The 23,318-nt window shown below is 42.8% G+C and overlaps 1 protein-coding gene across 5 annotated transcripts in view; it reads right to left on the reverse strand.

Moving 5' to 3' along the window:
* Positions 1 to 17,018, reverse strand: part of ARHGAP44 (Rho GTPase activating protein 44) — a 187,179-nt gene extending 170,161 nt beyond the window's left edge. For 4 of the 5 annotated variants that reach the window (XM_037001383.2, XM_037001381.2, XM_037001380.2 and 1 more), the window contains exon 1: positions 16,600 to 17,018. In XM_037001383.2, the coding sequence (XP_036857278.1) occupies positions 16,600 to 16,652 (53 nt within the window). In that variant the 5' untranslated portion in view covers positions 16,653 to 17,018. The remainder of the gene's footprint in view (positions 1 to 16,599) is intronic. The other variant, XM_073234759.1, reaches the window with a different exon arrangement.
* Positions 17,019 to 23,318: the final 6,300 nt, after the last annotated feature.

Raw genomic sequence — 23,318 nt, forward strand, 5'->3', positions numbered from 1 at the left:
GTCCATTGTTTTTATGTGGGGTTTCATTAGGTAGGCGTGATAAGTCATCAGCCACAGCACTGAACTCCATCTCTAGCTCCGCTCCTCCCCTTGGAGGTTGGGTTGGCCCCAAGTTCCAACCTTTTAACTTGTGGTTTGGACTTTCTGGTGACCAGCTCCCATCCTGAAGCTATCAAGGGGTGACTGTGAGTCACCTCATTAGCATAAGAAAGCACAACTATCACTCAAGAAATTGCAAGGACTTTTGAAGCTTTGTGCCAGGAACTGAGGACCAAGGGGAGATATTCTTTATTCTATCACAGCAAGGAAGGGGTTCTCCCCTAAAGCCTTCATAGAGCAGGTGGCCCTGCCAACACCTTGACTTCTGGTCTCCAGAACTGGGAGAGAGTAACTTGCTGTTGTTTTAAGCCACCAGTTTGTGGTAATTTGCTACGGAGCCTAGGAAACTAATACAGGGAGTAGAGCAAGTCTTTCCCTTCTAGGTACTACTCTTTAAGTTAAAATGGGAACTGCCAGGGTATTTCCTTTCTTTCCACACCATGCAGCATCCTGACACCCCCTCAGGCCACCCATCAGCCCTTCTCTCTTCTCAGCATTCTCACTGCTTCAATGCTTCAATTCCACCCACCCGCTGATGATTCCTAATTCCGTCATCTTCTGGACCCCTCTTCCAAGCGCAGACGCTCATTCCCACTGCCTACCAGTCTTCTCCCCTTGCATTTCTTTGTGACTGGCATAACTGTTCACCCAATGCCCAAATTCAAACCTCAGCAGAAGCTAGTCCCTCAAGTTCCCACAAGGTCCCCTGATTATCTCTGGACCTCTCCACATCCCCTCCTCATGGCCACAAGTCTGATCCAAGTAACCACCATCTCACTTGGATTACCAACTGCTCTCTCCTAGACAGCAGTATATTCTTCTAGCCAGTTTCTCTGCACCAGTCTTGCCCCTCCATTTGGTTCTGCATTCTGTATCCACAGTCATCCTTCTAAAATCCAATTCTGACCTTGCCATATACTCCCCTGTTTAAAATAATAAACAGCACCATCTTCCACTTACTGAGGTTTTACTCTGTCCCAGAAACTATTTTAATACTTTATGTGTATTAATTCATTTACATTCATATCATAAGGTAGGAATTATATTAATATCCCCATTTTGCAAATAACACAATTGGGGCTTACAAAATTTAAATGACTTGTCCAAGAATGTGCAACCTGTAAGTGATGGAGGCGTGATATAAACCTCTGGGAATCTGACATCAGAACCCATGCTCATACCCCCAAGAACCATGAGGAGCAGTCAAATGATTATACTGTAAATTACATCGGTGCTTGGATAAAACCCAAATATGCTGAATACATAGGGTTACCCTACAGTTTGCCCAGACTTTCACTGCCATCCTTGGTACCATTAACTATGTAATCACTCTCAGCAGTCCCTTGTTTGGACAGTAGGTTAGATCATCACCTTTTCATAAGCCTCACCCCTACTCCCAGTGATATTTCAAACCCAGAGAACTTTACTTCCTTGAAAGAGCCACACTCTATACCCCGTGGCATTCATACCCATCAGGTCCACCTTGCTTCCCTACTAACAATGCCTCACCCTCAGGTCTTGGCCGCATGACTTCCTCACACAACCAGCCCCTGCAGCACTCAGCTATGTTCTCATGGCACATGAGAAACTCACTTGCCATGCAAGATGCCACCGCTACTGCAATGGCCTGCCTAACTGCTCTCCTACTCACTCTCATGTGTCTAACTAAGGACCTGACATGTGGCAGGTAGAGTGGACACCAGACTCCCCTTTAGGAATGAAAAACTCATCCCCCACCAAGGAGGAGGACCACAGCCAAAATTCTACCCTTGGCTGCGTACCCTTTGGTGTTGCTTTGGTGGAAATTCACACCATTTTCCAAAGGAAACCCAAGTCCAGTGACTGATCAGTGCAGGGGCACAGAGGGCCTGCTGCCTCTCCCCAACACAGGACAACAATGTAGAGACACCCAACCTCCAGACCCAGTGTGGAACCAGCTGAGGCCCTGGCTGGGACTGCCTCACAGTTTACCTTCTTCCTCTGCCAAGTTCTGCTTCCTTTAATTCTCTCCCACCAGGTGCCAGTGTGAGAACACTACCTAATAAGCATTCTGAATGTTTCTCAGTATCTGCTTCCCAGAGACCCAGCTGTGACAGTAGGTGGTCAATAGGTATGTGTTGAATGAATGGCTTCTTTACTCAAAAGTTGTCATGCTTTACATGTTCCTCTTGGCATATTTGACTGTGCAGTGGCATTAGGGATGGGCCACGACTGGAGAATCAGACTTAGGAACTAAACACAATATACTAGGGACTAATTCTAAAGCCATGTCATATTTTTGCTAGCATAGTAAAATCTTGGGAGATCACAAAGGCATGATTACAAGCCTACAGTTAAATATTTCACATGGGAAACCCTAATTTAGCAGTGATAAAAAAAACCCATTCTGACACGTGTTACAGCAGCACATACAGCCTTATTTCTAGCCCCTTGAGAAGGACCGGCTCCTGCTATTTGCATGGTACTGCGGACAACACAGAACACAGGGAAGTAAGCCGTCCTCCCTGTAAATACACACAGCTTCCAGTCTAGTGAGGAAAGTAAACAGCAACTGGAAATCAAAGCAGGAAGAAATAAGTGATGTGAGAGAAACAAGCAGAGTGCTATGGAAGCACAAAGCTGCACTAGAGGGACGGGGCTGGAGGGGGGCGACATCAAAATTGAGCTGTTCGAATGAATTTGACAAACGGCTCTCAAGGCCCTTCCTTCTATATTCCAGACACTTTACAGGGAATCTGCAGACTAGCAGGCCACCTGATTACAAGAGATGGAGGCATGCAAGACGCTACAGTACAACAGACCAACCGTCACACCGCAATTTCAGCCAGCACCCTGGAGCACAGGAAACAGTTCCCCCAGACGTGAAAACACTGCCAAAGTAAGATCTGAACTTTACTGACTAACATTCCTGATGGTACATTTACAAACCTGTGTTTGACAACTGGACGGCCCATGAGAAATGGTTTTCATGCTCATCGTGCTGGGCCAATTAAGCTACAGTGGACACTGTTGGCTGTCCACCCAAAATGCGACCCTTCTCCTTTCTCCCGAACAGAACTCTGATTTTCCCCAGGTATCCATCACTCCCCATAAAGGTCTCCCGACTCAGAAGAAGCTCCCCCCAGTCCATCTCCAGTGGGGTTCCTAATGGCTCTAAACCAGTCACAGGGACCCTACCTGCCCTGCCATGACCAGGCCACAGACAGGCTTGAGGCCAAGCAGCTTCCCTTTCTGGGGCATGTGTTAAGGCTCAACAGTAAACATGCAAGCAAACGGGCTCAGACCAGAGAAGAGGACTCTTACCGCATGCTTGGCACCACTCGGGTTGCTCCACCCGTCGTAGTCCCTTTGGGCTGCTGTAACAACATACCCTAGACTGGGTGGCTTACAAACAACAGGAATTTATTTCCCAAGTTCTGGAAAACGGGAAGTCCAAGATCAAAGTGCCAGCCCATCTGGGGATGGCCCAGTTTCTTATTAATGACGGTGCCTTCTCTTTGTGTCTCACATGGTCAAAGGGACAAAAGAGCTTCCTAAGGCCATCATCATGAGGGCATTAATCCCATTCATGAGGGTTCTGCCCTCAAGGCCCAATTACCTCCCAACAGCTCCACCTCCCAAACCACCACCTTGGGAGCAGCTTCGAGGGAGGGGGCACAGACATTCAGACCACCACAGCACGTCTCTCCCTTGTCTCCTTTTTGGTTTATGAATATAAAGCAAAATGACCTCAGTTGCTGCTGGCAGCTGCATTCCGACCATGAAAAAAAACAGTCTGAGAGGAAGACACAGATTGAGGCAAAGATATGAAAAATGGGGTGAAAGGCAGCAGGTGCCCTGACCACAAGGTGCCTGGGCTCTCCCAGCCTGGGACATCTGAAACAAAGTTTCCTTGTTGTTGAAGCCACTCTGAATCCATATCCATTACTATAATTTAAAGCATTCTGAGTAACACAAACTATCAACCATGAGCTGCAGAATTTATCAGAGCCTGAAATACACACAGGGATTGTAAATTTCTAAGATAAATCCTATAGTGTGTGCATTTCCCACAGTTCTAGGATTTTTTTCTCACAGAACAAAACTTGATAAAGAATGAAAATGGCATTCCTCTGTCCATGTATTCACAAATATAGTCTGGCCTGTGCTGAGGAAGTCAGGGACCAGGCATTCACAGCAAGAACACAAGCAAGAAGAGCACTGTAATCACTAGGGGAAAAGACACAGACCATAATTAAGAATAAAGTGAAAAAGAAGACAAAGATGAATTATGATTCAGAGATAGATTCACCATAACTGGATATGCAGAGGTGAAAAATGACTCCTTTGAATACCAGGAAACATGTTCCTTGGAGCAATGCTAAGTTCACAGATCTCTGGCAAACTGAGCAAGGCAGAGTCTTCAATGTCATTCGGTGATTAGGTCGGTCAACATCTGAGTGTGCTCGATGGCCATCACCTGTTCCTGGTCCTTTGCGCAAAAGACTCTGATTTTCCTTTGAGAACTGCCTCTCCCCCAATGCAGTCTTTGTGGACATGCAATCCAGAGAGCTTCCTACCTTTTCATTGTCCCAAAGGGATGGTCAGGCAGATGACCCAAACTAAACCAGTAAGACTCTCCTCTGTGACAGAATCACCCAGGGGGGCCCAATGAGAGCAAACCCTTGTGCAGGTAGCCTCTGAAGAGGCTGTCCTGCCCTCCTGCAGCAGGGCACTACCTGGTCACTCCTTTGCTGTTGTGAGCCACCCCACCCTTCCCAAATCTACTTTTGGCTTAGATTAGCCAGAGTCTCTTTCTGCTACTATAGCCTAACCCCTAACCAGTCATGCGGAACCACTAGCCCTCAACTCCAAGTCATATAGACCAAGTCTCAAAGTGTTACATATCTTGAAATTTAATGACCTTACAAGACTATTAGCATACCACTTTCTAGTGGCAGACTATTTCATTCTACTTATAAAATGACATTGGACTTCAGTGCTTCCCAGAGCATGAAGACAAGTTTTGCATGTTTGAAACCAAGGCTTGAGAAAACGTCAAACATGTTTCTGTTTAGACCTGTCAGAGTTCCAAACTTAGAACATCATTATAAGAAATTCCAGCTACACAAAAATGAACAAGTAGGACTATATGAAGCTAAAAAGCTGTACAGCAAAGGACACCACCAAAAGAACAAAAAGGCATTCTACAGTGTGGGAGAATATATTCATAAATGACAGATCCGATAAAGGGTTGACATCCAAAATATATAAAGAGCTCACACACCTCAACAAACAAAAAGCAAATAATCCAATTAAAAAATGGGCAGAGGAGCTGAATGGACAGTTCTCCAAAGAAGAAATTCAGATGGCCAACAGACACATGAAAAGATGCTCCACATCACTAATCATCAGAGAAATGCAAATTAAAACCACAATGAGACATCACCTCACACCAGTAAGGATCGCCACCATCCAAAAGACAAACAACAACAAATGTTGGCAAGGCTGTGGAGAAAGGGGAACCCTCCTACACTGCTGGTGGAAATCTAAAGTAGTTCAACCATTGTGGAAGCAGTATGGAGGTTCCTCAAAAAACTAAAAATAGAAATGTCATTTGACCCAGGAATCCCACTCCTAGGAATTTACCCTAAGAATGCAGGAGCCCAGTTTGAAAAAGATATATGCACCCCTATGTTTATTGCAGCACTATTTACAATAGCCAAGAAATGGAAGCAACCTAAGTGTCCATCAGTAGATGAATGGATAAAAAAGATGTGGTACATATACACAATGGAATATTATTCAGCCATAAGAAGAAAACAAATCCTACCATTTGCAACAACATGGATGGAGCTAGAGGGTATTATGCTCAGTGAAATAACGCCAGGCAGAGAAAGACAAGTACCCAATGATTTCACTCATATGTGGAGTATAAGAACAAAGAAAGAAACTGAAGGAGCAAAATAGCAGGAGACTCACAGAACCCAAGAATGGACTAATAGTTACCAAAGGAAAAGGGACTGGGGAGGATGAGTGGGAAGGGAGGGATAAGGAGGGGGAAAAGAGAGAGGGGGCATTATGATTAGCATGTATAATGTAGGGAGGTGCACGGGGAGGGCTGTGCAACACAGAGAAGACAAGTAGTGCTTCTACAGCATCTTACTACGCTGATGGACAGTGACTGTAACGGGGTATGTGGGGGGGACTTGGTGATGGGGAAAGTCTAGTAAACATAATTTTCCTCATGTAATTATAGATTAATGATACCAAAAGAAAAAAAAAGGAAAAAAGAAATTCCAGCTACATTTTACCTTTGCCCCTTTTGTTTTGAGTCCTGGGATGTTTTTTCTTTTTTCTTTCTTCTAAATATAAAAATACATATTTATTTTAAAGAATTTGGAAATTTTAAAAAAAGTACAAGGAGCAAAAAATCCAATCACTCATAATCCTGCTCAGAGAAAATACCAAATGCTGAACCTTCCAGTCTTTTCTATGCAATTTTTTAAATACTGTATAATCACTATGCTGTATGCCCTTCTGTATCCTGTTTTCTTATCTTAAACATTTCTCTCAAGCCCTTACATTTTTTTGAATGTTATGAAAACACTAAGATCATTACAATTGTATAGACATGTCACAATTAATCATTCCACTAATCTTAGACATTTAAAATTTTCCACTTTTTCCCCTACATCATTAAAGTGTAGCGATAATGAACACCAGCATCAGAGCCAGCAGGTCTGGGAGCAAATTTCAACTACCTTCCTTAACTGCTTGACCAGCAGCAGCAAAGCACTCACCTGCTCTGAGATTCAGTAGAAAATGCAAGGAACTCCAGAACCTACTTTCAAGTTGTGAGGCTTAAACAGGAATGTCGGAAAAGTACTGCAAAGGTCTCTGTCACAGGTCACACACAATAAAGAGCAGCTACACCAAGGAAGCAAGTGTGCACGTAGGTCTCCAGTCACAAGAATGCACTTTTCCTGTTCCTTATTTGTTAAGGTCTCTTTTCTGTTTGGCTAATATGTTACATATAGGTCTGCAGGGGCTTTCGCAGATATAGAAACTGTTTTCTTTCAACATAAAACAGTACTTTCAGAGGGCACTCTCTTAACCCTCTCTGGTGAAATCGCAATAAGGAGAAGAAGTGAAGAATTTTCTATTGACAGAAATTTCACTGTATGTTCTTTGTGGTTAAGGCGAAATACAAGATACTCTATTACCTTAAATGAATGTGACATTCTTACTTTTATTCAAGGAAAGAGCAGTTCATTAGCATGTCCAAAACCACCTCCTTGGAAGTAACCAGGGGACCCTAAGGCTGCAGACACCCACAGACCAGCAAACCATCTGCCTGTGCTTGACCTACTGAGGTCCCAGCTCAAATCTGGCTCTGCCCCTGGCTTGTTCTGCTGCATCTAGCCTCCATTCCCCATTTGTACAGTGGGGCTATAAAGAGCACCCAATTCATATAGATGTTGCAATGAGCCAATGAAAGTAATGCCCAGTTCTAGGCTACAGGTTACATAGCTGTGGCTTTTGTGGATCTTTTTCTAGATCCCAGGAAGGATTGCTTTTCCCTGCCCCTTTGAGGTGAGGTGTGGCCCAGGCGATTTGCTTTGGCCAATGAAATGTGAGTAGAAGTGACGCGTCTCCCTTCAGAAGAAACACTAGGAGTCAGGGCATGATTCACCCCATCCTCATTTACTGCCTCTGCCGTCACAGATGGACTTGTGGAACAGAGCCATGTAGCCTGGCCCCTCGAAGGGATACTCCCAGCCCTTACTGGCCAGTGCTGTAAGATTTGGAGGGTTTCTGTCCTGGCAGGACAACCTAAACCATCCTGAGTATTCCAATTAAGTATTAGTCACAATGGGTACTAACCGGATGAGGCCATCAGTACTATTAGTACCTCAAGATATTTCATACTCATCACTAAACAGAAAAACAGCTTGATTTGGGAAGATAAGACAAAGGAGTAGCTATTTCAAGCTGTAATTTTCAGGTACTAAGGACTATAAATAAGATCAAAATGAATGCCTCATGTCAAAGAGACTTTTGGCACAGCATGGGATAGTGCTAAGAACTGTAATTCATTGAGTGCTTGATATTTTCCAGGGCTTATGCTAAGGATATTATAAGTATTATCTTATTTAACCCTGGCAGTGATCCCATAGAGTGGGTGTTATTTCAATGTGGTAGGATGAGAATTTCTGTTCTCATTATTCCTTTTCCCACTGTAGGAAAGGCTTTTTTTTTTTAACACATCAAAAACTAATTTTGACATGAGAGAGAGTGGCTATCAGCAAGAGAAAAGAATGTTATCCTAAAGATGCCCCTCTCTGAAGGATCTTACTGATCCTATGGGGAGCTCTGAGATTCTACAGCTACCTTCCCATGGTGAAGGCAAAGAACGACCGTCTCATAGCTGCAGAGCAGAGAAGGGAAGGCAGAGGGTGAGCAGGAATGAGAAGGATGCCAAAGATGTAACAGGAGAAGAGAGAGAGAATATTGGAGCTACTCACCTGTGGTAGAGGCTCCTGTCTCCGCTCATACACAGGGGAGCTTTGTGACTAGTTCCAGCCAGTGACATACAAGCAGAGGCAGCATTTGTAAATTTTAGGCCCAGGCATGTAAGAGCCGGTGTGCCATCTCCGCTGAAAGCCACACTTGAGACTGGGCAGGGAGGCAGGGAAGATGGATGCAGCCTGGGTCCCTGAATTACACTTGGAGGAGAGCTGCTCCTGGGAGTCCCCTGACTCACATCACATTTCACATGAACTTAAACTAAACGTTTGCTGGGTTTAGCCACTGAGGTTCCACAGCTCATACGTCACCACAGCCTAACCTCTCCTAACATGACTTGGAAGACAAAAGATTAGGAAGAAAACAAAACAGGCCCAAAGAAATCAGGAGGAAGGAATCTAGACATTTTAAATAGCAGAATTTACTGCAAGGAAAAGGATACACTGATTGAGAGCTAATGAGAAAGAAATTTTCAAAAAATAGACTGAACTTAAGAAATGATTATACGGGAGTGGAGGCAGGGGGCTGGGAAGCAAACCCTCTGCCAAACACTAGTTAATAAAAAAGAGAGAGAGAGAAATGCAAATGAGGATAAAGGAGATACAACTGTATACTCAGAAAAAAATTCTATTAAATTTTAAAACTGTAATGAAGTGAATGCTCTTCTATAAAGTATGTTACTAAAAAGGACTCAGGAAAAAGTAGAAAACATAAATAGTCCAATGACCGCTAGAGAAATTGGGAAATCTGTCAAAGAACTATCTCCAAAAAAATTTGTCCTGGAAAAATTTTTTCCAGTTTTTAAAGAACAAGGAATTCCTTACCTCAGCATTGTATAAAAAGTGAAGGAAGTAGAGAACTCATTTTACAATGTTATCAAAATTTGACAGGTTTAGCAAAAGAAAAAAATTTAGATGCTCTGAAGCCGAATGTATAATTTATGAACACTAAATGCTGAAGTCCTAAATAAAACAAAAAATTAAATCTAGCAGTATATAAAAAAATATTAACATAATCAAATAAGATTGATTAAAGGAAGGCAAGGAGAGCTCAATATTAGGAAATCTATCAAGGTTCAAGCTCATAAAACAAAAACTCCTAATGGGAACCCTATCATCAATCTGTGTCTGGAATGTAGCAAGTGTTCAATAAATATTTATGGCATAAATTGTTAAGTGACTATATTAATAAATTAAAGGATAAAACAATCTGATATCTTTAAAGACCATGATAATATAGTTAATCAAATTTAACTTTGGTACCAAAGAAAAACTCAAACTAAGATAATAAAATTATGCAATAGATAACATGATTAAAACTCAGGGTCTCGCAAACCAGTCACTATGCTTTCCCATGGATGATATTAAGAACAAATGGAAGCCCGCATATTACCAGAATATTTTAACACCATGCAATTAATAAGAAAATAAGTATAAATACTGGAGAGAGAGAAACAAAATTATTATTTGCGGAAAATATTGTCTCCCTGGAAAATTAAAGAGACTCAATTATTTTGAAAGTACTTAAAAATAATGAGTTTTGGAAGTGAATGTTAGGGTAGTTATATAAAAAATAACTTTCTTGCATTGCAGCAATAAAGAGCAAGAAAATAGAACTTCAATAAAGATTCAATCATTCAGGCTACAGTAAGGACAATGACAAATTACCCAAAAACCAAAGCAAACATGAACAGGACCTAAATGTACAAAAACTACTTTATGAGATCATAAACAGACCTGAATAAACTTACCATATTTCCAGGGGTGGAGGGGAGAATTCTCTTCATGCTCAGTATTGTAAAATTGTCCATTTTCCCCATCTTATCATGGTTTATACATTTTAAAAAATACTGAGGAAGAGTAAGTAGATAAGCAAAGCCAAGAAAATGCAACCAACGCCCTCTTCTAAGAGAGCAGTTTGTAGATTAGCTGCGGTTAAAGCACTGCAAGATCCTCCGGCAAGGCTATGGAGTTGCACATGCCAAGGTGAGGAGTTGCCCTGGATGAAGCTGGGATGCGGGCCCAGACCAACACCACTGAGCCTCCCAACCAAAGCATGCACAGCGCTAAGCCTCCAGGGACCCACCACCAGGTCCCACCAACTACCAGGACAAGAGACTAAACTAGAAATCCTAGAAACAGATACAAGTGGACAAAATCTTTTAGAACATGATAATGATGACATTTCAGTACAGTGGGTATAAATTACATTATCCAGTTTGATAGGAGGGGAAAAAAAGCAGGTTGCAAAAAAATAATATACACAGTATGGTCTCTATCCCTTTTTAAAGAACATATATATGCCTATTAAAAACTTGTAAGACTCTATCCAAAATATTAATTGTGGTCTCCAGGTAATGAGATGATTGGTGATTTTTTATTTCCTTTTTGCCTATCTGTAAGTTTATAACTTTCCACAATAAACAAGTATCACTTATGTAACAAAAAAGAAAGTTAAAAAAAGTAAATTGAATTCTGTGGGAAAATAAACATTTACTCTAAAAATAAAATCAAAACTTGGAAAATGAAAGCAAAAACATCTGCTTCCCGGACAGAAAGGATAGTTTTAAATTGCTAGACAGCCATGTGCTTCCCAAAGGCAGTAGGGCGCAGGTGCTAGCGTAATCAGATGCCCTGTGCCCACAGGAGAGCCCTTACTCTCCGCTATAAACTCAACTAATTCAACACAGAACTGACGCATAATTTTCATTATTTGCTGTCATAATCAACATAGTATTTGGAATAAACTGTTCCTGATTATTAAGAAGAGGGCTGCTTACTAATCTCTAAAAGGAACAACCATAAATCAAGTTACTGTTTTATTCATATGGTTACTGACTCACTTTTTCTAGAGAAAAAAAGAAAAAAAGATCCTTATCACCCATCATGATTATTGATCAGTTCCTTTGGTGGGGCAAAATGGGAAGGGAAGTCATTAATTGCTACAGAAGAGAATGGCTCCCTCACCATGACTTGCAGGTCTGAGACAACAGAATTCTGCAGGAAAGCCAGGCAGCCTCATGCTGACTGCTGAGAGCAGCCTAGCAGAAGGCTGCAACTGGGCAGATCTGCACAGTAAGGAGCTTAGACGACACTAGCAAAGAATATTCTCTCCAGATTTGCTACCCTGTTCATCAACTGGTGAGTACATTCTGTTATCTCTCACATATATACACCACAGCAGGTGGCAAGTCATGGGCTTCCATAAAACTCTAACGAAAAACTTCACTCTGAGACCTAAAAATGTTTTCAGTGCTCCTTGGGGGCAGGTTTGGGTCCACTCAGCCCTTCCAGGTCAACAGGAAGATCTGGCAGGGACTGTATTGGTTGGACAGGTCCAACTCGCAGGGGAATATTAGGTGGGTATAAAGCAGTCTGAAGACTAATTTAGAACCAGTTCCAACTTTTCCTGATGTTCTATGGATCGGGTTGCGGCTCTCAGGAGGCCTGCTGATGGGTACAGCAGTGTCTCAGAGAAGCCTTCAATGAAAGATCTTCCCTGGCTTCATGGCTTTGGCCTGAGCAAAACCACCGCAGACCCCGCGGTCCTAGAGGTTGCTGTGTCCTTGGCACTGGTACCCCTGGCTGCTGAGAGCTGCCCAGCAGTGACAGTGCTCAGCCAAGCTCTGCTCCGGAAGCTGAGCCCACTCAGGGTTGCATGCTGAGCAGTCTAGGAGTGGAAAACACAGCTCTGTAGACAAAAGTTTGTCCTCCATTCCACAGCACAGAACCTCCAAGACCAAATACTCCGACCCACTAGGGTTGATGCTGAATGCCCACACCTCACTTCCACACTTTTACAGCTCCTTGCATGCAAAGCACAGAGCCCATTTATAGCCTCTCCTGGGCAGTGGCTGCTGAAATCTAAGAGGCCCTTTATACTGAAGAGACTGATATTTTTAGATGTCTGAGTGGGCAGGAAGAGGAAAATGACAATGAACTTCATCAACCATTTGTTGAGCACTTGGTGTAAGCCGGGCCCCCTCTAATCTCATCAGAGTCCACTGAGGTGGAAGCTACTGTGAACCCCACTGTGCGGGCTGAATAAAATACCCTCCTCATCAGATCAAGGTGCCAGTTCAACTTTTATATTCTCTTCCACTTAGCAGGTCTCTAAATTTCAGCTCAGGACTTTCTTCCACCCAACACAAACCAAATGCCACTCCCAGGAAAAAAATACACTATGCCTTTCAGGGTGATTCTCACCCCAGCAACCAACAGACTCCCTTGAAGGTAAACACAGCATCATCCATCAAGCATGAGCTAATTCCTCCCATTAGTCCTGCTCTATTCTTCCAAAGCCCAGCAGAGCAGCTCTACTCACTCCTCTGAACATCCCTTCCCATCACAAAATGAGTGAGGTAAAGTGCAAGAGCCTCTCCCACCTTGGAACTACCTTGCACAACATACCTATCTGTAGTGCATGGATCTTTTGCTGATTTACTCATTCAGTTGCCAAAGAATTCCAGAGAACCTACCATGTGCCAGGATTTAGGGCAGCTGTCCCTGCCCACAAGAACGTCAAGTCTAGTGGATAAGACAAATGAGAAAAGTTGAAGATTATAATATAACACTATAGTATGCCTTTAGAATACAGATTCCAAGAACACACGATTTTGTGTACTCTGCACTGTAATATTCCCTGAACCAGAGCAGTGCCTGGCATAGAGCAGCATCTAATAAATATTTACTGAATGAATAAATCAATGAACAAATTAATGAGTACATGCCATCAGGCATATAGCCCAGTAACAGTTATAACATTTGTCCAAAGATACTTGTAGCTACAAGTAAGCATTTCCTAGTGCTGAGCATTGTTTAAGTCCTTTTCAGGGGCAAGTTCATATCATTACCACAATCACCATATTATGCAAACCTTATTTTCCCCATTTTGCAGAAGAGGAAACTTATGTGCAAACTAACGTTAGGCTCAAGAGTTCACAGTAAGTAAGCAGCAAACCAGATTTGTCCCACTGGAAAACCTGCACTGCTGCAAACCACTGGGCCACAGAGGCCCTGCTTGAGGTGATGGGGAATGCAAGGATGGCGTGACGTGAAGGGACAGAGGGGCAAGTTCAAAACAGAAGGTTTGTGTTCAAAGACCAGAGAAGCAGACCAACAAGAAGATAAAACTTTTCCCAGGTAAATGTAGTGGATTTTATAAACTCTTCCCACAGTTGCTGACACCCTATCCACTCTTATGGCAGCAGTTCAAGAGACAATACTAGGATGTAACTCCATGAAGTACATTTAAGCAAGGCAAGTCCTACATTGTTAAAGTGATCAGATCCAGTCCTGAGAATTTTATACTCAGGAGAACTCTAGAACCTGCATTTATGAAAGGCGAGCTGAGTGAAGAGCCATGAGACGGGAGCAACCCTCAAGCCTATCCCTTAGTCTTCCCTCAAAGATGCGAAAGCTGTCATTTCAGAAACAAGCAAGAGCAAGAATTCTGGAGGTTGCTAAACCAACTCCATAAAGGGACCCACCAATTCCACACCTCAATTCCAAATGTCCAGTCCTACTGTTTCTACTGATACAAGAAATTAAGAAGCAATGTTAGGATCATGCCCCACTACATTCTTAGTAAGATAAAGGAAATGGTGCCTCTTATCTTTACCCGTGTGGAAGCTACAGCAAACTGTTTTAATCTTATCAATAAACGTGAATTGAACATCAGTCATTGACAAGGCATTGTGCTACATACACTGACATACATCAGTACATTCTATGGGACACAGACAAGAAAAAAAGTGAAAATTAAGAGCATTAAGCATGATAAGTGTTGTAACAAAATGAGCTTGGCATGTCTGGGGCAATGAAGGCCACTGTCCCAGGAACATAGTCATTAAGGAGCAGGTGAAACAATGAGTATGGAAAGACAAAGAGGAATCAAGTCAGATCTGGTCTTGTAGGACACTGGAAAGATGGGGACACTAAGTGTAGTGAGATGCCACCAGAGGCTTTTAAGAGCAAAGTAACGTGAACTGATTTTTGCTTTAAAAGGCTTACTCTGAATGTCAACAAAATGAGTACATATTAGTGATACACAATAGAGGGCTGGCTCTCACTTTACCTCATACATGACATACAGATGCCATCCGGTACAGAGACAGAATTCATCCACATGCCAGCATCCCCCAGAGTCCCCACAAACAAGTGGAGGTGACCAGCTGCTTGGACTTCCAAGAATATGCTCTCCAGTAAGAAAGACCGCTTACTCTGAAACCCAATTTCCCCTCTCCCTTGGTTATTCCCTCCATGGATGAAAGTGAAAAAAAATGTTTTGTGCCCAAGGGTCATCAATCTTAAACTACTTCAAGACAAGTCCTGAGAAGAGATAGAGAGTTGTTTCAGGGGCACCAGGGAGGAAGCACAAATGTCTTGCTAACATTTTGATTCAAGCACTGAACTGAAACCCCAAGACCAGGCAAGAAGAGCAATCAGGGGCCTTGTGACCATTTAGCTGGTCTGCTGTCATTACTGATGACAGCCTGAAGGGCGATGCAGAAGTCAAGATATTAAACATGGGTCAGCCTGACTGTCATATGCCAAACACCAATACAGGAAAACACTATGTCAGTGCCCAACATATCAAAAGGCAGCCCACATGAGGCTGTACCTGTGGCAATACCATCCATATGAGAAATCTGGGCTAATCTGACTCTGCTGTTCATAAATTCTCCCTCATGTTGAAGCACATGTGTTTGGGAAAGGAAACGAATGCAAGTCAATTTTAGACGTTGTTACTTGGAAACCATCTGGAGTCCCTGGAAGCATAAGAAGCCACAGCATCTCTTGCCCTCAAATGCCCATAGTAATTAAGTCAGATGCTTACATGGGAGTTAAGTGTCCTCTATTCCCCAGAGTGTCCCCACACCCACCCTACCAGATGCCAGTTCAGGCTCCACTTCCCACCCAAGAAAGGTATTTGCTTTCTTGATAAACCCAGTGGAGAGCCCTCGATGTGCTGAGCTTGCACTTGAACTGCACCCAAGGCTGAGTTCTCTCCTTTCCGCCTGCTTTAGAACTGAACACCTGAATTCCTTTGCCACAGCTGCAAAGGAAACCCCTCCGCAGGAGAAGTACCATGAAAAACCCCCCTTACCTAACAGTCCTGTGTTCTGAGCATGTCTAGCTTTGGAAGAGACCCACCAGAATCCTTATGTAACACTATTAAATGTTGGCACCCCGCAGAGCCGCTCCTGGAGACACTAGCCCAGACGTAGCCCATTTTCACAGTGATGACAGCCGGCTAGGTCCCGCAGCTTCCCAGGGCCTGGCTCTTCCTGGCTGCGGGGCCTCTGTACCCCTCCCCTACCTGGCTGTGATCCTCTGCTTAGCTCATCTTCCAGAGGAGTTGGGCCTCCCTTTCTGCAGCCTCCCTCCCTCTACTAAAATCCTTCGGACCAAGCCCACAGCAGCGCCATTCCACCAGCACCTTCCCGGCCCCCGCTGCCCCCACCCCTTAAGCTCCTCTCTCCACCACCTAACGCCTGACGAAACCCGGCCAGGAAAGAGATCCACAATCTCGTACAGTCATAGTCCCAGAAAACAAACACGGCAGGAGGGGCAGGCTCAGTTCTGCCAAGCCGACCAGGCCCGACACTCCCCCCGGGACCCCCCCTGAAGCCCGGAACTCGGCGCAGGGGAGGGAATCTTCGGAGAGCGACTGCGGTGCAGCTGCCCCGCTCCAGCACAATCAGAGCAGACACCTGTTTCCAGGATGCTCTGCGGCCAGGGGAGAAGGGAGTCCCAGGGAAAGGCGGGGAGGACGAGGTGAAGGGGCAGCTGGGGACGCAGGTAAAGGATGCGTCACACTTTGCGCTTGGCAACCGGCGCCCGGGAGTAGCGGGCAGCGCGCGAGGAGGCGCGGGGGTCTAGAAGTTCAGAGAGGAGGGGTCGCGCCTGCGAGCGGCGTCCGAGGGAAGCCGGGGAAGGGGCGGCCGGGCTCCATCACCTGCGCGCACCGGGCTGCCAACGGGTGACCTACCTGCCCACAGTCTGGTTGGCCAGCTGGCGCATGCGATTGAACTGCTTCTTCATCGTGGCCCCGCTGCCGCGCTGGCCGGGAGCTGGAGAAGGACGGAGCCGCCCAGAGTCTGCCGCCGCCTTACATGGCCCCGAGCGGAGCTTCCCGGGCGACAGCGGCGGCACTGCGGAGCCTCGGGAGCCGTCTGGCCCGCGCGCGGCTGCCTCCTGAGGGCACCGCCGCCTACTCCCCCGCCCGCCGCCGCGCCTGCTGCCGCATCCTCCTCGCGCGCGCCGCGCCGCCTTCCTAGGAACGCCCGGGGCCGCCCCCGGCGCCCGCCAGGTCCGCCAGGTCGCCCAGGCGGCCGGCCCCGTGCCCAGCCCAGCGCGGGACCCGGGAGTCTCCGCAGGCGGGCGGGCCGGCGGGCCGGGGATCCCCGCTGCGCCTGTGCGGTCGGCGCTGTGCATTCTGGGACTTGTAGTTCCGCACCCGCTTCCCACCTTCCTCCACCCAAAGTTTGCAGCGCAGGGGAGGGCTGCGTCGTTGGGGGCCTGGGCACTTTAGCATCCAGGAAGCGAAAGGTTTTACTGCTTTGAAAATAACAAGGCGGAACCAAGGCATACAGCCTCAAATAAAAAGTGAGCATCTGTCTTTCATTGTATTTTAAGTGAAGGCAAGAAGTTGTTCTGAATTCACCGGAGGCAGGTGCTACAGTCGTTCATAAAACTGCCTAAGGCCACCTGATTATTGTCGAGGTATACAGTTAACTTTGAGGCACAGGGTTTGATGGGGGAGATTTTGAACCAGGCATTGCATTCATCCCAGAAGTCTAATCCTTAACTTTGACGAAACCCAAACGCCAAAATAGGATATAATAATCATGGCATGGTGTCTAAGGGCCCAATTTGACTGGGACAACTTTCTTGTATAGCATAGACCCCAGGCTCATACCTATTGCCATTTCCCTTCCTCCTCCGGTCACCAAGGGGCATCAGCTGTAGCAAGCCTGGAGCATTCTACACAGCAGAGTGTCATTGGCGTTAATTGGCTCCTTGAAAAGGGGTTATCGCTTTCTGCATGCTCTATTCTGAGGAAGAGATGGATGATTGCAATTAGCTCTTTTATCTTTATCAAGTCAGACCAGTACTTCAGGGTGGTAGGGGCTTTGGATCAAATAGATATGAGCTTATACGTTAGTATTTTAAATACCAATTACATAACCTTAGGAGAAAACAGCATAACCTCTCTAAGCCTCAATTTCCTTATCTCTAATAGGGAAATAGTACTGCCCAATAGATAGGAAATCTGGAAAACTATTTGTTAAATTATCAGTAGAATTACTAATCTGATAAATGAAAGAACTTTTTTGAAATGGCGTATTTTGCATATGTTGATTAGAGCTGCAAGATGTCCTAAATATGGTTCTAAGTATCTTGCTGGCCAGCTGAACAAAAGATGGTTTGAGGCATGTCTTGGCTGAATGAACATGAAATCTTTAATTAATTGTGAATTTAGCCTTTGCTTATTAGGTCAGGCAGCTTTAGCCAATTAATAGGGGAAGGCATTATTTGCTCTAACCAATTACACTATGCCTATAAATGTCAATGTAATTTTTATAAAGACTGAAATTATTGCCATTTTGAGATCTTGTTAAAACCGAGCAACAACACGGTTTTTATACATGTAAATAATAGTGAGGCACTAAGGGCACTGTGTGACTTTTAGCAACCCCATCTCTGCTAATGCCTAGAACTGCCCTGTCTGATATAGTAGCCACCAGCCACATGTGGCTATTGAAATTCAAAATAGTGAAAGTTAAATAAAATTTACAATGCAGTCCCTCAGTCACCCTAGCCACATTTTAAGTGTTTTATAACCACATGTGGCTAGGGGCTCCTGTACTGCCCAGCACAGATACAGAACATTCCTGTCATATCAGAAGTCTTACGGACATCACTAGTTCTAGAGAACCCTGCTAGCCCACCCAATATCATGCCAGCCTCGGGTTCAGTCCTGGGATATTTTCGTTCTAATAGGGAAATATCTGCTTTTCCACAAAAGACAGCTTACCCTGCCAGAGTGGGGTCCAATGATGATTTCTTCAAGACTTCCTGGTTTCCTGTGAGCTTTTCCTTCATTCAGGAGGCAGCTGTTCCTTTTTCTGCCTCCTTACCCCAGAGAAGGGATGACAGTGCAGAAAACAAGAACAGGTTGTCAAGTCTACTGTTTTGATCTTTCAAAACAGGCTTTAGAAACACGTGTGATAGAATAAAGATTTTTCAAGAAAAGGGTTTTGAGTTTCAAGATGGGCTTTGAAACTTTGTCTAGGACATAACTAGTAGAATTCTATATAAAGAACAGGCTGTGGGGTATTGAAGATGACAATAGGGGGAAAGAGGGAGAGGAAAAATAGATGATGAATGTGCAGAGTTCACAACTGTTCAAAAATATCCCTGCCTATACCTCTGGGAGGGAGTACTACTTTACCTTCCCACTGAGGTCAAGATTGAACGTGTGGTTTTCTTTGGACATAGATAATATGCACAGAGTGATTTATGCCATTTCCAGGCAGACATTTTAAGAAGCATTTTGTGATCCTGCCCCTTTCTATTTTCAACTCTCAATGCTCAACTACACCAGTCTGCCATAAGACCAGCAATGAGCTATTTGGGGGCTGCTGTGGATCAGAGTTGTGGCCATCCAGCTGGAGTGACAAATGAAGCTTGTGTTGCTGTAAGTTAGAGTTGAAGGGATTGTTTGTTACTGCAGCCTAATGAGTCTAAGCCGACTACTACAGGGGGTGTCTTGGAGAAGGCGGTTTGGACTTGACTGTGTGACTGCTTTGACCAATGGCACATGGGTGGAGGTCACCTCCACCCTATGCATTAAGAGGTTTTGTGTGCTTTCCTCCGGCCCTCTTTGCTCTGCCACCGCAAGAAGCCCCTTCTCCAGGTGGCTAGTTATCTCTAACTTTGAGCTCTAGAACCTACACTGGTGAGCAGGCCTGATACAGACCACAGCTAAAATTAAAGGAGTAATTGATAAATTCACCTCTGGACTGATTATTTTAAAAGATACATAAAATGAATAGATCTAAGAAGAGGGACAAAGAAGAAAAACTGAAACACACAACTTTTGAAATGAGAAAAAAGGATTTAATCACAAATGAAAAAAAAACCTATAAGAGGATATTCTTGCAATTTTATGTTTACTTATTTTAAAATAAGCTCTTTTTTCCTTAGGAAAATATAAATTGCTACAGATATTTCAAAAATAGGTAGCAAAAATTAGTAGACCAAGAACACTGAAGACACTGGGAAGGTTGTCACAGAACAGCACTCCCCAAAATAGTCAGGCCCAGAGAGTTTCACGGAGAGCGCTTTCAAAGATTCCAGGAGTGGGTAATTCCTCCGCTATTTAAAGTGTCCCAGAGAGCAGAAATAAAATGAAGGCAACCTAATTCATTTTCTGAAAATGGCCCAACCCCATTACGAAACCTGAGGAAGATAGTACAAACACAAAAGCAGCAAATCAGTATCACTTATAAGAACAGACGTAAGAATTATCAATAAAATTAATTATCTAATAAAATGTCAGTGAATAAAATTTAGCAGTATATGTGTTTATCTATAAATGCATATACACTTTAATACTATCTATTGAAGAATAAATAATTCAGATTAAGTTAAGAAACAAAAACCATCCATGTTCTTACTAAGATAAAGTTATGAATTTATAAATATATTTCAAAGGTGGGATCACATTGTTAGGCCAACATGTTCTTTCCTATCTTCTGTTATCTAAAAATATCTATAATTAACATGTTGGTGGTTAAAACTTTGCACATACACTTATTTCCTTATTTCAAAATTAAACAATTAGGATTTCTGCATCAATATGTGCTATGTTTTCAAGCTTATTGTATTGCCAAATTATCCTCTAGATAAAAAATGGAAACATTCTGCAGGCCTGCTCACCATGCATAAATGTTCCATCTTCCCCACACCCTGACCTACACTGAATATTTTAATAATCTTACCAAATGAATAGATGAAAAATAGCATTATTTCTGTTTTAATTTGCATTTTTCTTTTTTATCACATTTAACATTTTGCCCATATGTTTAATGGCTATTAGTATTTCCTCTTTGGCTAATTACTTGTTTCCTCATGTCCTCTGCCCATTCTTCTCTTACAGGGCTTACATTTTCTTATTGGTTCTTAAAGGCTCTTTAGCTATATTAATTATATTAATGCTATTATCTCCTTTGGAAAATGTTTCTTCTAGTTTGGCCTTTCTCATTTAAAATCTCTAATGTTGATTTTTGTCTTCCAGGAATTTTACATTTTTAATGTGTGTCACATCCATCGATATTTTCCTTTATGTTTTATGCCTTTGGTTTAATGCTTAGAAAATCAGCCCTGCCCTCAAATGAGAGAAATATTCAACTGTATTTTCATCTTAACTTTGTAGGTGTCAGTTCTCTTTATTAATAGTAAAATTTAAATTCAACATTCAAAATGTTAATGAAAGCCAATAGTTTTGACTCATTTCTTCCTCCAATATCATTTTGAAATAACTCATCAAATGTACTAAGGAAATCCTATGTCACTCGTGGAAAAGAGAAAGGTGCCACTCACCATCTTGGCAGAAAATGGAACAGGTGATTTCTGAGTGAGGGGAGCCCTAGTGGGGCAGAATTTACTATGTGTGGTAACCTCTGTGGGGAAATTAAATGGAGACACACACCCTCTGACAGACCACCTCCTCCATCATCTCAGCCACCAAATCTGGACTAACCAGATCTCTCCACGTGTGAATGAACAAACAGAAAAATGACTCGGCTGTTGAATACACTAAAGATGATGGCTGTGACGATGGTGAAGATAATAATAATAAACCATATGGCTAAGTACTATCGTAAGTATTTCAACAGGCATTACCTTATTTAATCCTTGAAAGAACTCTGGGATGAGGGTTTGTTATACCCATCAAATAAATCAAAGCTCAGAGGGTTTGACTGAATAGACATGAAGTGTCCTAACTGGGATTCAAACCCAGGTTTTTCTAGTTCAAATATCTGTGCTTTTATTACAGGTTATTACCTACATAAAACAGGGAGGCTAATCTGAGAATTCAGGGAAATGTCCTCCAGCAAAAAAAAAGTTAAGCAGGAAGTAAGGGAAATATATTTTTAAAGTCTAATTTGTATTCTTGGTGAGAACTGAGAGAACATTGCTTTAATATGACAGGAGCTAGTTGCCATGAAAAAGAGCCATATTAAACAAAAAAGAGTTCTTGGATAAAAGACACATGACTCCCAAACTAATGAAGCTCAGTAGAGGCAAGAAATAGCAGATTTGGCATTGCCCAAAATGGAATTGGAGCCTTAGAAGATGGGCTGGAAGAATGCTCTCAAAATTCAGAGAAAAAAGTAGGTAATTCAAAGAAATGAAAGGAAAAGGTAAAAAGACATGGATTTTTTTTTTTGGAGCATTCAAAAAATATGCAATACAATTTTCAGAGCAGGTGATGAAGCAGAAATCAGCATAAAAATTCCAGAAAAACATTTTCAGAACTTAAGAAAAGCCCATGTCAAAATTAAAATAATTCACCATGTGCCGTAAAATATTCTGGTCAGGGGTAGAGGGGTAGGTGGCCCATAGACTTTACCTTGGTAAAACTTATGAATTTCAAAGATAAATCCAGTATTGTATATTTGAAAGTTGTGAAAGGAGTAGATCTTAAAAGTTCTCGTCACTGGGAAACAAATTGTAATTATGTATGGGGTGGATGTTAACTAGACTTACTGTGGTGAATATTTTGTAATATGTATGTATATCAAATAATTATGTTGTACCCAAAACTAATATAATGTTTATACCAATCATATCTCAATTTTAAAAAACAATAACAACAATAAAACGAGTTACAAATGAATATAAGTACTATTCAGAGAAAAGAAGTTTGTCTTTGAAGAGAAGAGAAGCTGATATGTCTCCTGCTTTGTACCTGTAATACTTAATGCCTATAAAATTTGAAGCCACATTTGCAAGCTGCAATGGAAATAGGTTGTAATTCAAGTGCAGCTCAAGTCTACCCCTGTTCTACCGTTCACAGACAAGGGTAAAAGAAAGTAATTTTTAAACATGTAATAACTGGAAAGGTTTATCAACCACCCATTCTCTAAAAAAAAAAGAATGCTTCCCAAAAGAAATAAAAAAGCAAAATAAAGAACAAGAGAGAAATATTTCTAGATGACTTTGGGATAAACAATGAATTTTCAAAACATGACACCAAAAACTTTCACCTTAAAAGAAATATTGATAAGTTGGACCTCTTAACCATTAAGGACTTTGATTTATCAGATGACACCATTAAGACAATGAAAAATCCTCAGAATGAGAGATGTTATTTGCAATACATGTAACAGTTAAAGGATTTGACTCCTAAAATAGATAAAGAATTCAATAATTCAATAGAACAAAGGCAGAAAACCTAAAAGAAAATGTGTGAGAGACTGGAACAGGCACTGTCCCATAGAGATGAATCCTAATGGCCAAAGAAGACCTGAAAAAGAGTTCAGTCTCACTCATCCAATATATGCCAATTGATATTATAATGAAATACCACCACACACCCACAGTATGGCTGAAACTGAAAATGACTGGCAAAATCAAGTGTTATTGAGGATTTAGAGCAAATGGAACTCATATATTTTGGTGGGAGGGAAATCAGTA

Source organism: Manis javanica, chromosome 4 (assembly GCF_040802235.1).
Source record: "Manis javanica isolate MJ-LG chromosome 4, MJ_LKY, whole genome shotgun sequence".
Taxonomy (NCBI): domain Eukaryota; kingdom Metazoa; phylum Chordata; class Mammalia; order Pholidota; family Manidae; genus Manis; species Manis javanica.